This window comes from Pteronotus mesoamericanus, unplaced genomic scaffold (assembly GCF_021234165.1).
Source record: "Pteronotus mesoamericanus isolate MK-2021 breed Mesoamerican mustached bat unplaced genomic scaffold, CSHL_Meso_final contig_482, whole genome shotgun sequence".
Lineage (NCBI taxonomy): Eukaryota > Metazoa > Chordata > Mammalia > Chiroptera > Mormoopidae > Pteronotus > Pteronotus mesoamericanus.
The window spans coordinates 60,691-74,478 of NW_026555181.1; the positions used below are offsets into that span (position 1 = coordinate 60,691).

The 13,788-nt window shown below is 52.4% G+C and overlaps 1 protein-coding gene across 2 annotated transcripts in view; it reads right to left on the reverse strand.

Annotated features, from left to right (window-relative positions):
- Window positions 1-813: 813 nt before the first annotated feature.
- ATCAY (ATCAY kinesin light chain interacting caytaxin) overlaps window positions 814-13,788 on the reverse strand; it is a 28,275-nt gene continuing 15,300 nt past the window's right edge. Inside the window, exons 3-12 of one of the 2 annotated variants that reach the window (XM_054578051.1) lie at window positions 13,364-13,585; window positions 11,859-12,044; window positions 11,453-11,555; window positions 10,282-10,413; window positions 9,529-9,615; window positions 6,480-6,578; window positions 5,526-5,561; window positions 4,056-4,127; window positions 2,393-2,425; window positions 814-941 (exon numbers count right to left, since the gene is read on the reverse strand). In XM_054578051.1, the coding sequence (XP_054434026.1) occupies window positions 932-941; window positions 2,393-2,425; window positions 4,056-4,127; window positions 5,526-5,561; window positions 6,480-6,578; window positions 9,529-9,615; window positions 10,282-10,413; window positions 11,453-11,555; window positions 11,859-12,044; window positions 13,364-13,585 (980 nt within the window). In that variant the 3' untranslated portion in view covers window positions 814-931. Of the gene's footprint in view, window positions 942-2,392; window positions 2,426-4,055; window positions 4,128-5,525; window positions 5,562-6,443; window positions 6,579-9,528; window positions 9,616-10,281; window positions 10,414-11,452; window positions 11,556-11,858; window positions 12,045-13,363; window positions 13,586-13,788 lie in introns of those variants that run through there. The other variant, XM_054578050.1, reaches the window with a different exon arrangement.

Below are 13,788 nucleotides of genomic sequence, written 5' to 3' on the forward strand. Positions count from 1 at the left end.
CCCACTGGGATTTATATTCCTAGGTGACCTTTGAAACAAACACACATCCAATACCCTGTATCTTCCTTTTTCTTGGTCTGTGTTTCCAGAATGAACCTATTTGAGGGCCAGCTTTGCAGCCTCTGCTCTTGGTGGGAACCCAAGGGGCACATGCCAACCCTGCGTCGGAGAGTTTGGAGGAGTGGGGGCAACTCATTCCCTTATGAGGTATTGGTCGGATTGCCCTGTGGCGCAGCATCTGCGTTAAAGGGGCTGGAGCATGTTCTAGATTGAGAGTCTCTGTGATTCGTGAGTGTAGGACAAGGGTGAGCAGTGGCAGCCCTCACTTGTGCCGTGAGCTCCAAAGCTCTCACACCAGTGGGGGCGTCCTAGGAGAAAGGGGTGCCCAGTTAACTGAAAAGCCATGAGGTTGAAGGTGCCCAGGGCACAGCCCTTTCGGGGAGCTGAGCTTCCTGGCCAGATGCCCAGGATCGCGGGGGCCGTTCTGGGAGGAAAGGCACAAGAACGAATTCCAGATCCAGCCAGGGAGCTGGTGGGCATCTATGGCTCCAACCTAGGCCAGGTGTCAAGCAAGAGAAGGGTCTTAGACCAGGACTTTGTGCAGTGGTGGGGGACTCCGAGGCCGCCCAGGACACACGGGCAACGCCCTGCGCTCTTCTTTCTTCCCGGCTGTGAGCTCATGAGTCTGGAAGGGCGGAGGGCAGAGGACCGGATTCTTTTCCAGAATGCACGTCTACGGCATCATTTAAAAAATGTTTTCAAGCAGCTAAAAAGGATGCTGGGTTTCAGAGATGGGTGGAGGAAACAGGCACCCTCCAAAGGCTGGGAGTCAGGATGAGGCGGGGATGAGATCCAGGGCCAGAGGGCATCTGACAGAGGTTTCTTGGCATCTGGTATTTTCCTTCGTGTTCTTCTCTGTACTCTCATCACCTCAGGACATGCTGGAGAGGGAAAACCACAGGCCAAGTGATTATTGGTTTCATTTTTATTTTATTCGAATTTTTCTAAGAGTTTACTTGAGCCACGCTGATGACACATGTCGAGAAGCACAACCTCAAGGGCTCCCTAGTGTTTTTTGAAGGAAGTGGGAAATACTGTTCCATGTGCGTGGAATCCAAAAGAGTGGTCGAACCTGGCTTTGGTGCATGCTTAGCAGCAAGGGTGGCACCTGCGCTTCAAGGTCCACCACCTGCCACGCGCCTTCCAGGTGTGGTTCTGAAGGGGACCCCTTTCTTGGTGCCCCAGCAGAGCAGACCTCAGGGCTGGTACCCTCAGTCAGACTGGAGGGAAACTTCAACCCATCCACATCCCACCCACCCACCCACCCACCCACCTGTTTACCTATCCCTCCAACCCCCCGTCCATCCGTCCATCTACCCATTCATCATCCAGCCACACACTTGTCTATCCAACACCTCATCACACTTGTCTATCCATCATTCCGTACAATTTCTTCTTTTGTATCTTTAATCATTTTAATCATTTCTACCTGAAGATACCCAGAAGGGGGTCTAATTCTGTTGATTATTGTATCTGCTGACTTTTTCTCAGGGTGGATGCTTCCCTTGTGTGTCTTATGTCTGTGCATGTGAACTCATCTCCAAAAGGCATGGATTGAGATGATATTTTCAAAAATGCATCGAGAATTTGTGTCCACTCAGCATCCACCTGGAAGTACTGGCCTAAGGCCGTTTTTGATGTTTACTCTTTAGCTTGGGGCTTCCTGCATCACACGGGGTAGTATGAAGGCATGTTGCAGATTTGTAGAGGGAGGGTATGTGGTCAAGGATTGACCCTGTACATTCCAAAGAAAGGTCTGGCTCCTAAGAGGCCACCTCTGAGTCCTGGGAATGTCCTGCCTGAAAAGAGTGACTTTGTTCACCCGAGACCTTGGCTCATGTCAGAGAGCCTATGCTAACAATGTGACTTAGGGTGGGGGATATCAGCATGACCTCTGGAGGGGCTAGAACAAAAGTCAGCCACGTAGGCAGTCAGCCTTGCACACGTGACTAACCCCAGTAAATACCCTGGACGCCAAGCCTCAAGTGAGCGTCCCCGGTTGGCAGCACTTCCTGTGTATTGCCCACATTTTTGCTGGGAGAATTAAGGGTTGTCCTGTTGCTGATTTTCACCTGTACCCGTCCTTCCATTGTCATAAACTGTAACCATGCGCAGAGTAGCTTTGCTGAGTTCTGTAGGCCCTCCTAGCAATCCACTGAGCCCGAGGCAGGTTTTCAGAGCCCTAAACACACAGGGAGGCTTTTCGTGGCATCGAGAACCAGACAGAGATGCTGAGACTGACTGTGGGCAGACGGTGCCCCCTTTGGCTGGGGTGGGCTCCACTTAGAACATTTCAAAAAGAGGCTCCAAGATCACCCTGTTTCCTACCCACCTTGTCTCCTGATCTTCTGCGACTGGAGCAGACCTATGGAAGAGGGAAGGAGTCTTAATATTATTTGCCCACTTTTGGGAGGCTTGGCATTTGTCTTTGAGCCCCTGAGGGCTGACACATCTTCATCTTTTTCTGGTACAAAGCAAGCGACCGCATGTGTCTGCTCAGAGATAAATGAGCCAGGACAGCCAGTCCTGAGGAGACCGACCGAGGCCCTTCACTAAAGCAGAACAGAGCCACGAATGCTGCTTGGAACCCACCAGGCCTGGAGAGGCCAAACACACCCACAGGGACTTGCACAAAGGTCACCTCCTAGGACCTTCATCTGAGACCACAACTTGGTCTCTCGGTGGCATCAGCTGCCCGCGGTCCCTGTGCTTGGTTTGTGCTGAATACAGTGAAGAGGAGGGGATGATGCCAGGATAGGGCCACTGCCCTTAGGCAGCCTAAGGATAGGAGGCAGGAGAAGGAGGCTTTGACAAGGGCCAAATGCCAGAGGCAGACTTGACAGAGACAGGAAAGTTGGGAGGGACTTCCAGAGGCGAGAGAGAGGACCGGAGCCAGGCCGCTTGTCTACACGTTCCAGGGCGAGGCTCTGGAGGACTTCCAACAGGTATTTTGTGGGTTTAAAAAAAAAGGTGGAGGGAGGGAATGGGAGCAACTGCTTAAGGGGCACAGGGTGTCCTTCTGGGCTAAGGGCTAAAAACAGTTCTGGAACTAGAAAGAGGAACTGACACTGTGAATGCACTAAGTGGTGCACTTTAAAATGAGTCACTGCCTATTTTGTGAATTTCACCTCAATTGAAAATAAATGAGTGCGGGGCCCTGGCTGGGTAGCTCAGTTGGTGAGAGTGTTGTCTCGATGCACCAAGGTTGTCGGTTTGATCCCCAGTCAGGGCACATCAAGAATCAACCAATGAAGGCATAAATGGGTGGAACAACAAATCAATGTTTCTGTCTCTCTCTCCCTTCCTCTCTTTCTCTAAAATCAGTAAAATAAATAAATAAATACAAGAACCCTGGCTGGTGTGGCTCAGTGGATTGAGGGTCGGCCTTCGAATCAAAAGGTCACTGGTTTGACCCTCAGTCAGGGCACATGCCTGGGTTGTGGGCCAGGTCCCCAGCTGGGGTTGTGTGAGAGGCAACCAATTGATGTTTCTCTTGCACATTGATATTTCTCTCCCTCTTTCTCCCTTCCCTCTCTCTGAAAATAAGTAAAATCTTTAAAAATGAATAAATAAAAATGAGTGAGGAAGACCCAGGCGAAGGGGAGGGCCTGGAAGCACACTGCCCACAGACCTCTCCCTGACGGTTACCATGTTCTGCTTCCACGTCGTCCAGGGCAGGGGCATTGAGCTCTGAAATGTGGCAAGGGTGACCAAGGAGCGAATTTCTAAATTTTATTTACTGGTAACTCGTTTAAATTTCAAGAGTGGCTCCTGAGAGTGGCCCCATGTGGGACAGTGCAGGGCGGAGGGAACAGTGACCTAACATTGAACATTGATGGTGGAGTAGGCAACACGCTGGCCGGCTCACACCCGTGTTGGTATTCCATCATCCTGAAAACCATCGGGGTCATGAAAACACGGTTATCGGACGTTCCGGTGGGCTCGGCAGCGCACGCCGGGTGTCGGCCCTCACGAGTGGTCACTTGTGTGTTTACCTGTGCTCCGCTGGTGCCGCCTCTGGCTTCTCTTCCGACCTAGGCAGGACGAACTCCGGCTGTGGCCTTGCACTAGGGACAGAGAGAGGTGACTAGGGATGACAAGGTGGTGTGGATGAAGGGGCTTGAGTTTCCCCGTGGACTCTCTGGCCTGGGCCCACCGTGCCTGGGAGCAGTTTGGGCAGAGTTTGCTGCCCCCGGGAAGTGCCCCCAGGAGGGTGGAGAGAAGTGATCACGCAGGGGTTAGTGAAGATGAGGCGGCTGCGAGGAAGGGGGCGCGTGAGTGGCGACAGGGCAGACGGAGAGACCCTGAACCATTTCTTCAGAGCATTATCTCAGCTTGTTACCCAACGGGCATCTATGCGTGTGTTCCAGGGATGCTGTCGCCCCCACGCTACCATTCTGGAAGGTGGGTGGCCTGCTTGTGTTATGTTTCTATTCCTGTTCATAGCTAAAGCTTGGGAGTCAGGAGGAGTATAACTCAGAGAGAGACATGGGAGAGAAGGCGAGACAGGGAGAGACAGAGAGAGGGAGGGAGGGAGGGAGGAGGAAAGAAAAAGAAAAACAGTTATTGCTACTTCACATTAATTATGATGGCTACTATTATAAAAACAGAAAGTAGCAAGTAATGACAAGGGCATGGAGAAACTGGAACTCTGTGCATCGCTGGTGGGAATGTAAAATGGCGCAGCCACTGTGGCGAACAGCATGATGGGAGGTCCCCAGAGCAGTCAGGTCCACAGGGACGGGAAGTAGGTGGTGGGAGCCAGGGGCTGGGGAGGGGCTGGGAGTTAGCGTTTAATGGGGACAGAGGCTCAGTTTGGGGAGGTGAGGAAGTTCTTCTGGAGGCGGATGGTGGCGGTTGTACAACAATGTGAACGTGCTTAGTGCCACTGAGCTGTGTACTTAAAAATGGTTAAAATGGTGAACTTTACATTATGTGAATTTTACTACAAGTAAAAAAAATTTTTTTTTAAATTACAGGATAGAAGGAACGAGGAAAGGGAGGGAGGAAGGAAGGGAGGAGGTAAGAAGGAGAGAAGAGCGAGGAGAGAAGGGAGGAGAAATTCCCAAATGGCAAGGGATGGAGGCCCCTGCCCATGAAGCAAGAAGGTATCAAAGGGGCCTGTCTGGGTCTCTTGGGGTGAGTGTAGAGCTTGTGTTCCCTCTGTAAAGGGAGAACTTAACACCATCTTGACTACCAGGAGCCCGCCATCTTGGCTAACTTTGCTACACTGTTCTTTATTTTTCACAATAACCCACAAGGTCATTGTGAACTTTTTATTTGCCTAATATCATTCTGTGATTAAGTGGAGAAACCTGGGTTTGAACTTCTGTCTGACTCGAAGTCCCTGAGAGAAGAGCAGAGCCTCGAGTGTGACGTCGGTCCCCGCTGAGCCAAAGCCACTGGCTGCTCCCACATGCAAGCCCAGCTGAGGGCCAGCCCTGACAGGGCCACTCCGCACTGACCTTTCTCTCCTGGCCTTGAGCCTCTCCTCTTCATACCTGGAAGAGAGAAGGAGCAGCAGGTCAGACACAGACCCTCTCTCCCTGTGGGGACACCGCCCAGGGAGTTCTGAATATAAACTAGGCTTTAGAGCAGCAAGGACAGCCGGAGCCGAAAGTGTGCTGGCCTTTCCATCTTCCTGTGGCTGCTCTGCAAGCCCCCGAGAGCAGGGAATATCTCTTTTGTTGGCATATTCCAGCATCTGGTATAGGTGCGACCCAGCAGACATTTTCTGCCTGGTCAGTGATGGAGCAGTGCCGTCATAAGGCAGCACACTCATTGACGTGGGCTGGTCTACACGCCCCTCCATCGGGGCAAAGTACTTCTGGACAGGGCCAGAGAGTAAATATTTTCAGCTTTGCAGGTCAGTCTTGGTTGCACTAACTCAATTCATCTGCAGCTTGAAAATAGCCATAGATGATCTGTGAATAAATGGGTGTAGTTGTGTGCCAATAAAACTTTATTTTAAAAACTAATTGAGCCCTGGCTGGCGTGGCTCAGTGGATTGAGTGCCGGTCTGCATACTAATGGGTCACTGGCTCAATTCCTTGTCAGGGCACATGCCTGGGTTGTGGGCCAGGTCTCGAGTTAGGGGCACACAAGAGGCAGCTGATTGATGTTTCCCTGCCTCTCTTTCTCCCTCCCATCCCTACTCTCTAAAAATAAATAAATAAAATCTCAAAAGAAAAACAACCAAGTGGTGAGCCGCGGCTCGCTGGCCCTGCGCTGCACGAGACCCCCAGGCCCACCCTATCCTCTACTCTCACATGTGCTCGTTTCACTGATTCCCTCTGTTCCGCTGCTCCCCACTCATATCTGGTTCCTGGGCAGCTGTGTTCAGCTGAGTGGGGACCTGAGGAGCTTGGGGGCATTGAGGGTGCAGGTGGGGGGCACTCAGTGGGCATGGGGACACTTACTGTAGCACGCAGTCTGGGATCTGCACATGTTCCATGGGGATGAGCTGCTCCAGGTCTTCCAAGCTGTGCACGTACTGGATCTTGTTGATGAATTTGACGCTGCCAGAAGGAGAAGGAGGCGTTGTTGCCCAGAGCCAGAAGGAGCGATGGCGAACCGGCAGGCACACATAACCCAGTTTGAGGATGCCCCGAGCACCTTTACTCAAATCTCCCCACCCCACCCCCACCACCCAATACCAGCCTCCAACCCCTACCCCTCCTGCAGCGGACAGAGCAGAGCCTTGGGTCTTCTCGTACAGGAGGAGAAGGGTGCATGCCTCTGACTACGATCCCTGCTAAGCTGAGGCACTGGTTTAAAGGAAGCGGAGCGACAACAGATTCTACTAGACTCTAGGCTGTCTCTCTCCATCCACCCTAAGGAGTGCCTCTCTGCGTTAATTTTCTCATGAATGCCTCCCTGACACTCTCATCACTGCTGGGGACCATAGTCATCATTTGGGCACAGGAAGATGAACGTAGGGCTGCTGACTCATCTTCCATTCTTTTAGGATGAATGGCATCTTCCTGTTCAAACCCAGACTCAGGCTGGCTGGTACCATGTGGTAATCCATCACCAGCACACTGCTTTGAACTCACGGTTATTTTTTTTTTTTTAATTTTAACTTAAACCTAATTTTGGTGATATCATAAAATACACTTTTTTCCCCCAAGGGAAAATACATTTTTTTTAACAATGAGAAACGTCAGGCCAAGAGAATATAACAGTACAATAAGTAAGAAAACAATCAAGTAACAGTAAAAAAAGGTAAGATAGAGTGAAATGTCTATAAGGGTGTGTCAAGAAGTTTTATATCCATTTTTAGAGATTAGATGAAAATTCGGCTGAGGCTTTCCAGCATCTAGTGATAAGTTATACAGCTCACAGTGTCTATAAGGGACAATAAAGCGGTGACTCAGCAGAGGCCAGTGGTAACTCATCGGGGGTGACGGAGACATTTTCCCATGGAGAGTCACACAAGGGCCATGTGCTCTGGAATAAACAATCCAACTGCTTTCATGCAGTTCAAATTTATTTTTTTATTAAAAAAATTACTCTTGGAGCCCGAGGCCTCCCTCCAGTTGGCGTGACAGAAGGGTAAAGTGTGAACAGGCAGCGAGTGAGTCAGGCTGTCCGCTCTGAACCTGGATATGTCTGAGTCCGCAGGCCCCGAAGGTGGACTGCCTGGATTTGTTAGGGAGGTTTTTTTGTGGTTCTCAGAGCCAACACCTGCTGCTTTGAGCGGTGGTCTATAAATACAGGCAAAAATCAAATTGTGAAGATGTGGTCACACCCACCACGCCCATCAATGGAAACAGATACCGCGAATCTCCAGCTGTGACCTGCTCTGCCTGCCTGTGAGCTGAGCTTCCTGTCTCCTGTTCATAGGGAGGGGCTCTCGGGAGGGAGATTTCCAGTTCAGTGTGAAACACATTCCCAGACTTTGATCAGCATGGAACACACAGGAGTTTTCTTGCGGGCACAATTACAGAATCTCAGGGCTAGATTGTAGCTGAGACTCAGTTTCTAGTTTCCTCAGCTTTTAAATGGAGAGGTTCACTCCGACCCCTTCTTTTTTTCTTTGAAGGTCAAAATGAGACCCTCAAAATTTACCATGGGAATAGCAGCCAAGATCTGCCTTGAATGATCTGCCTTGAATGATGGGATATTGAGGATGGAATGCAGTTCTGTTAGGCCGAAATGCACGTGGGTTCATTGTTAGCACAAACAATCCACAGTCGGTGTATTATTCACCTCCTTTCACTAACATTAGGAGTCCTTAAGCACAGACGCCTAAAGTCGCCTCCTTGCAAATGTTTTGCTCTGCGAGTGTCTTTCAAGGCCAAGTGTGGCCCTGACTTTTAAACTCACCAGAGATTCTTAACTGGGAACGTGGAAATAAGGATCTTGATTCAATTCAGTGTTTGTAATGATATTAAATTAAATGTACATTCAATGTTTCTGTGATTGACCAGGGCATTTAACATGCCAAATTTAGTTTTCCTCAATCTGTTTTTCTGGGTGAAACAGATTCCACAGGCTTGGAGCGCCCTAACCCTGCACGTTGCAAAGGCAGACCTGGGCCCTTGGTATTCGCGGGAGGTCATCTGAAAGCCTAGAACTGTCTTGCCTGGTAAGAGTGTCTTGGGTTACCCGGGGCCTTGAGGCCTGCCATGCAGTCTATGCGGTGCTGTGATTTACGGTGGGGGCCTCGGACCACGTGATGCCAACTGGACACCGAGGCGCTGAGGTGGGCTGCTTGGCCCTCCGTTCCTGTGTGGCTAAGCCCCCCAACACACCCCGGACACCCAGGTGGGCTTCCTGACTGGCAGTACTTCTATATGTTGTCACGTTCCTTGCTGGAGAAGTAAGGGCTTTCGGCACAACCCCACTGGGAGGGGAGAGCTGGGAGCTCATTTCCGGTTTCTCCTGGACGCCCGTTTGCACCCTGTTCCTTTGCCAATTTTCATGATCGCCCTTTTGCAGTAATAAACCATGACCATGAGTACAACGGCTTTTGAATTCTGTGAGTCCTTTTGGTGAATCATCGATCCCAGGGGGAGTTCATGCGTTGGTTCATTGAATTATTTTATTGCCCAGGAGCAGGTCAGACCCTCTTGGCACCCTCATGGGCCTCACATAGATTCTGGGGTGAATAGAGCTGAGTTCCTTTTTGAGGGAGTGTGGCGGGCTAGTGACCTTGCCCGATGACCCTGGGTGAGTTCCTTGACCTTTCTGAGCCTCAGTTTCCTCATCCATGAAATGTGTGTGATTACACCAGCCTCTCACGGTTGTGGTTTCACATGTTAAAAGGTATCCCACGTTCAATATGCGAGAGCTGGTGGTTATTATTTTCCCCATGTTTGTTGCTTAATAACAAGGCCTGTGATTGAAACTGTTTAAAGCAATACTACTGTACTTAGAGTAGAGAAGCTGGGAAATGTAGGTTTCAAAAAGAAAAAGGACTCACAACAACCCACGTGGGCATCTGGACACAGGCGACACCCTCACCTGATGAAGGGGCGGGAGATGGCCAGCACGGTGCGAATGAACCAGGACGGGTGGACGATGATCAGGGACTTCAGGTTTTTCCGCAATCTGTGCGGGAAGGCAGAGGAAGTCAGGTGGGCTCCTGGGGAGGGAGGGGCTCCTCACAGGTGTTGCCTCCTCTGTACTCCCTGTAGGTGCCACAACTTTACGACTTTACAGGGAGGAGGCAGAGTCTCTGTAAAGCTAAGCCCCTTGGCGGAGTTGGCAAGTGGCAGGGCTGGTTCTCTCTTACATGAGAGTCTGAGCTTTTGACTGCATGGCCACACCATCTCCCATTCCTGAGAGTTTTTCTGGGGCACCCTGGTTCTGACCACCTATGTGGTCTTGTTGAATCGTGTCCCCCCGCCGCAAATACATATGTTGCAGCCCTAACCCCCAGGACCTCAGAATGGGACACTGTTTGGAAAGCAGGGTCCTTGCAGATGTGATGATTTCAGGCAAGGCCATCTCAGAGCCGGGCGGGGTCTAATACAAGATGAGCGGTGTCTGTGTAAAAAGGGGAAATGACACAGGCGCACACAGGGAGATGCCATGTGGAGATGAAGGCAGAGATTGGGGCGATGCATCTACGGCCACGGGACACCAAGGACTGCCAGCAACTGCTAGGAGCTGGGAGAACATGGAACAGATTCTCCCCAGGGCCCCGGAGGAGCCAGCCCTGCAGACGCCTCAGCGTCCCCCTCCCCTTGCACCTGAGGCGGGCCTCCCGCTCACCTTCTATCGATCATCTGGTAACACTTCTTCAGCCAGCTGATGCCCGGCATCCTCCGCCGGGGGGTGGCGCCGTTCAGGTACACGATCATGTAATCCTCTGCCACCAGGAGTTCTAGACTGCTGATGACATACCTGGTCACAGGGCACAGAGGACAGGGGCCCCGGTGAGAGCGGCCCAGAGTTAGAAAGCTCCGGGTCCTGGGACTGAACATCTGTGGCACCGGCCGCCTTGGCTACCCCCTATCCCAGCTGTGCCGGCCACACCTGTTCAGCAATTGTTGGCTGTCCAGGCACATGCGGGTGTCAATGTGAATAAACCCAGCCCACCCCAAATGTGTGTCAGTGGGTATAATGATTGTAGTAGTTACATTAATTGAGCACTTCCTATGTGCCATGCTTTATACATATGACTTCACTTAATATCTGCAGTAATTCTGGGAGTGGGTCTCAATAGCCCCAGAAACAGCTGGGGAACAGGCACCCACAGTGGACAGTCCACTGCACTGGATGTTAGGGACCTGGGGTCCATCCCAGCTCCACCTCTCCTTGAGCAGTTTCAGAAAAATCCTTTCCTCTCCCTCAGTTCTACTTTCCCATCTGTAACTGGGGAGGCTGCGTTCCCCGGAATCTCAGACCATTCCCATTCTGACCTCCCACGGGTACCTCCCGTCCTCTGGTCCACCGGGCACGCAAGCCCTGCTGTGTAAGGAGGAATCTTCGTAAGAACGATAATGAGTAATCATGAGATAATGAGCTCTTCCTATTATCTGCCAGGTGCTTTATATGTGTTATCTTTCTCTGTCATCATAAAGCGGTACCTGTGTGTCCTTGGGCGAGTGACTTACCCTCTGTGCCTCCGACTCTGCCCCTGTAGGATGGGAGGTCCCTGCCCCACAGGGTTGCGGTGAGGGTGGAATGCCTCATCACACACACAGCACTTAGCATCGTGGCTGCCTCGCAGTAGCACACCATAAATGACACTGACGACGATGATCGCACCAATGAGGCCCAGGGGGCGAGCAGGGGACTCAGATCCAGGTCTGCAGGTGGCCAGCCCCTCCCTGGTGCCAGGCAGAGCCCCCTCCCAATGTGGTTTTTACAGCCTGGTCCGGCCCTCTGCTGGGACCCTCAGAAATGTTGACAACTGGGACGGGGCAGGCGGGCTACTCACAGGAAGAGGTGCTCCATGATGTAGTGGTAGTCGGGAGAGCTGCTGTCTGGGAGGAAGCAGGCAGCAAAAACGATGATGGCATTGAGACCTTCGCCATAGTACCCTGGGGAGACAGGCCCGTGAGCGGCCCCAGGCAGAGATGGGTAGCGCCCTCTCTGAGCTCCAAGCTCCGAGCCACCCCACGCCCCTGACCTGTCTCTGCCTTTGGTAGGGAGCACCAGCCACCCTCATAGGCACCCCGCGTGAGCACCCAGCATCCATGCCTTGTCCCCATGTGAGTTTCACCCACGCCCACCCAGAGAGGAACGCTCAACGTCCCGTGGCTTGTGAAGAGACAGAGGTTCAGAGAGGGCCACTGACAGGGCCCCCGCTGGAGCGGAGAGGGGCCCTCGGGGTGTGGTCTCACCTCCGTGGGTCACCACCCTCATGTAGGGCCGGATCATGTGCAGGTCAATCCGGTGTTCTTGTTCTCCGATGATCACTGTCCGCCACAGGCGCCCGTTGGCAGCGCTGCCGTCCTCAGCCGCGCCGTCCCCAAACAGGTCTGCGCTGTCCCCGGGCATGTTCTTGGCAGCGGCCACAGGGGTGTCATCTGGAAGCAGGCCAAGGGGTGAGCAGACGGAACGCCTGAGTCCGATGTCCCGTCCCAGGCTCCCCCAGCTCCCTTCACTGCCCGTGGCCGCAGAGCCCGCACCTCTCTCCTCAGGCCACAGGCTACACCCTGACCCTGTGCTTCACTCACCGACAGTGATAGCTTGAGGCTGTTGGGAAAAATGGGGGACCTGGGAGTCAAAAAGTGACAGCCACATAATTGTTTTTTCAAGCCGTGAAATACAAGGAAATCCTGGGTGGGTGTTGCTCAGTCGCCCGGGGTAGAGCTCATTTCTGTGAACAGCCTGCTGTGTGACTGCACACGTTTTCTCCTCTTTGGGCATCTCTCCTTCTCAGGTTCTCAGCCACTCAAAATACCTACCTCTTTCCCAGCTTTCATCCTGCAGGCTTCCTGCTCAGGAGATGGCTCAGCCATATTCCCTGCTGCTCAGGCCCCCCACCCTAAGCATCACCACTGGCTCCTTCTTCCCGTCCTATTCCACACCTGCCCGGCACATATGTGTCTGATTCCATTGCCACGGCCACCAGCATCACAGTCTCTCTCACCTGACCTGTGCTCCTGTCTCAAGATGTCAGGTCAACTAATACCTACTCAGAGAAACCTACCCCAACCTCCTTCCTAAAGGGGCCCCCACCCCCAGTTACCCCAGCTCAAGGTGTGACCCTCACACCTCACAGCTCAAGGTCACCCTGAGCATTTTTGACATTTGGGGCTGGGTCGTTTTCTGTCGGGGGCTGTCCTGGGCAGGATTTCTGGCCTCCACCCCCAGTTGCGACAACCATCGATGTAATCAGACATCGCCGAGTGTTCCCTAGAGGGCAGAATCAACCCTCAGGTGAGAAACACCCCCCACCCCCGCGCTATGCCGTCACCTCACCCAGTTATCTCATGGCACTGATGACCGGCTGCAATTACCTTGCGCACATTTCTTTTATTATTAGCGTCTCTCTCTGACCACTGTGTGTGCATGTGGGCAGCGCCACCTATTCCTGCCATATACCCTCCATATTCCCCCATCTCAGCGGAGACCTGGCCCTGAGTACATGCTCCACAAACACTTGTGGAATCAGTTGAAGGCATTTCCTTTTGGCCTTGGTCACCTTCAAGAAAAATACACGTGGAGTTGCAAGAGCAGGAAGACCCTCCTGGGGCTGTTTCGTGAGCCCCAGGATCAGACACCTGCCCCGCCGAGCCTGTGGGGATGGGGGCATTGCTCTAACAAGCTGGACTGGGAACCAGCAGCGGTGCTGAGTGTGGTCTGGGGCTACTCAGGCGCCATGAGCAGCCCTCGAGCTCACCTTCCCACTCCAGCTCATTGCCATTTCCCAGGAACTCCAGCGAGTCGGTCTCATCGGGGGTCTCGATGTCATCCACATTGATGTCCAGGTCATCAGGGGTGTCCAAGAAGTCGTCTGACAGCAGGGAGCCCTCACTCTGATCCAGGGAAATGTTGATCTCTGGAGCGACCAGTGTCTTTCGCTTACGGTGGGCTCCATTGAAGTTCAACGTGTTGGGAGGGGCTGTGGAGAAACAGGAAAACAAAACAACAAAACAAAACAGGTGTTTTTACTTTCTTTTTCCTCCTCTTCTCTTCCTGACCTGGTGAGAGCCGCACCCCATTGTGTGGCAGGCTCACCACCTATATTTAGTAGATGAGACATTGGAGGTACAGAGAGGCTAAGCAACCAGCTTTAGAACACACAGCAAGACAAGCAGGGTGCTG